This window comes from Bison bison, unplaced genomic scaffold, assembly GCF_000754665.1.
Source record: "Bison bison bison isolate TAMUID 2011002044 unplaced genomic scaffold, Bison_UMD1.0 scf7180017864167, whole genome shotgun sequence".
Taxonomy (NCBI): Eukaryota; Metazoa; Chordata; class Mammalia; order Artiodactyla; family Bovidae; genus Bison; species Bison bison.
The window spans coordinates 3,739,997-3,741,814 of NW_011494739.1; the positions used below are offsets into that span (position 1 = coordinate 3,739,997).

Consider the following 1,818-nt stretch of genomic DNA (forward strand, 5'->3'; position numbering starts at 1 on the left):
TGCCCCCTACTTTGATCCAGCGGACTTACGGGTGAGTGGACGCGGCTGGCTGGGGCTGGGGGGCGCACAGCTCTTGGAGACTAGGCCAGGGCGCCGTGGGCTTCCTGGGTCTCCCCGTGCAGGTGGCCCTCGGTCTGAGGGAGCCTCTCACCCCAGGACCGCTGACCCCCCGGCACTGGTGGCACTGTCTGCAGCTCCCTTTCTCTGTCTGAGACCCGTCACTTGCTCCAGTCTTTCAGAAGCGTGATCGTGTTGTGGGAGTGGGAGGGATTCAGCTGGGAGAAGAGAGAGAAGGCAGATTGCATTTCTCTGCCCCGGCAAAGGCCACACTGAAGAGAGATGGGGAACATGCACTCTGGAGCCTGTGGGCTTGAATTCAGGTCCTGGCTTCCCCTTATTGGTTGTGTGCCTTGGGTTCCTCACCTGTAAAATGGGGTAGTGATAGCACCTCTGAGTTCTGTGGGTGGAGGCCAGGCAGGTAGGTGAGCATGCTGGAAGTGTTTGCCGACCAGGAACCGGGCCAGGCTCTTCTGAGGGCGCCTCTCTGACCTGCTCCAGTGCCCAGCAGATGGTGGCAGCAGGTCACTGCCAACCGGTCTGGTGTTTGTGAAGCTGCAGCAGGTGAGCTGGGATTAGGGCCAGATGTCTCCGCCCAAGTGGGCCAGCCTGTGGGCCTTTTGTATAAGGTGCTTTGGAGTAGCGTGTCCCACCCTCCTCCACCCGAAAAGGGCCTTTTTTTTTTTTTTTTTAAAGCATCTAATAAGGCCTGGCAGCTGCTTGGGAAAGGACACAAACTTTAGATGCACAAAGGAGCCTGCCGTACTGGCCGACTTCTCAGCCCCATGATTGATGTCGGCTCTGTGCCCTGGTGTGGGGAATGTGCTGATTACGATGAGGGGTTTGTGTTGGGGGGCCATTTATAGAACAGGGAGCCCCTTTTAAGATGGTAGAACTTCTTAAGCTTATCAGTGATCAGATTCCAGGCCCTGTGTTTTGTGTTGAAAGTTGCAAATATGTGTGTGTATCTGCCCCAGAGGCTTGATTTGATTGCTCACCTGGCTCGCTGGGGTGGTGTGGACCAGGCTTTGGAGCAGGTTGGGAGCTGGGCTCGGGCGGCCTGGGCAGGTTGGCCATGATTCGAGGCTCCTGGCCCTGACAGGCAGTCTCTGGCTGTCCAGGGCCCCCCCCGCTTGTGGGTCAGAGACCGTGTGTGAGCCCAGTGCCTTGTGTGTCCTCCTGGGAGGAAGCCTGGAGGGCCGCCGGGAGCAGGGGGCTCTGGTTTCCTTCCCACCCTGGGATCTGCTTCATCTGTGTCTGTAGGCATCTTTGAAGGTGTTTGGGGACACCCCCATCTTCCTGCTGTCACCCAAGTTCTTCCTGTTTGGGTTCAGGCCACACAGGGAGGGCGTTCCTCACTTTTCACAGTCCTGGTTCTGTTTCCTGGGGCAGGGGCTGGGACAGGGGCTAGCACTGAGATCCAAGTGTGAGCCTTGAGCACACGCAGCTCTCCTCTGCTTAAAACGCCTCTGTGGCTTTCTGCTTGGGCCTGGGCTCTGTTCTGACCCATTACAGCTGCTTCTGGGACTGAGTCTCAGAGTCCTGATATTTGGGACTGGAGCCTGCGGACCTGGGTTCAGATCCTGGCTTTGTCACTTTACCAGTGGGGTCCTCCTTGATAAGTGATGTCACCTATTCCTGAGCCTTCCGTTCCCTCATCTGGAAAATGGGAATAATAAGCACACAAGGCCGTGCTGGCTCACGGGGCGAGGTGCCCCACACCCTCGTGGCACTTCTCTGAGGTTGGGACGGACATCATCC

At 57.6% G+C, this 1,818-nt stretch overlaps 1 protein-coding gene across 1 annotated transcript in view; it reads left to right on the forward strand.

Moving 5' to 3' along the window:
* The window catches only part of RBM38 (RNA binding motif protein 38), a 21,205-nt gene that overhangs the window by 7,044 nt on the left and 12,343 nt on the right, over positions 1-1,818 (forward strand). The window contains exon 5 of the mRNA XM_010841901.1: positions 1-31. Within this exon, the coding sequence (XP_010840203.1) occupies positions 1-31 (31 nt within the window). The remainder of the gene's footprint in view (positions 32-1,818) is intronic.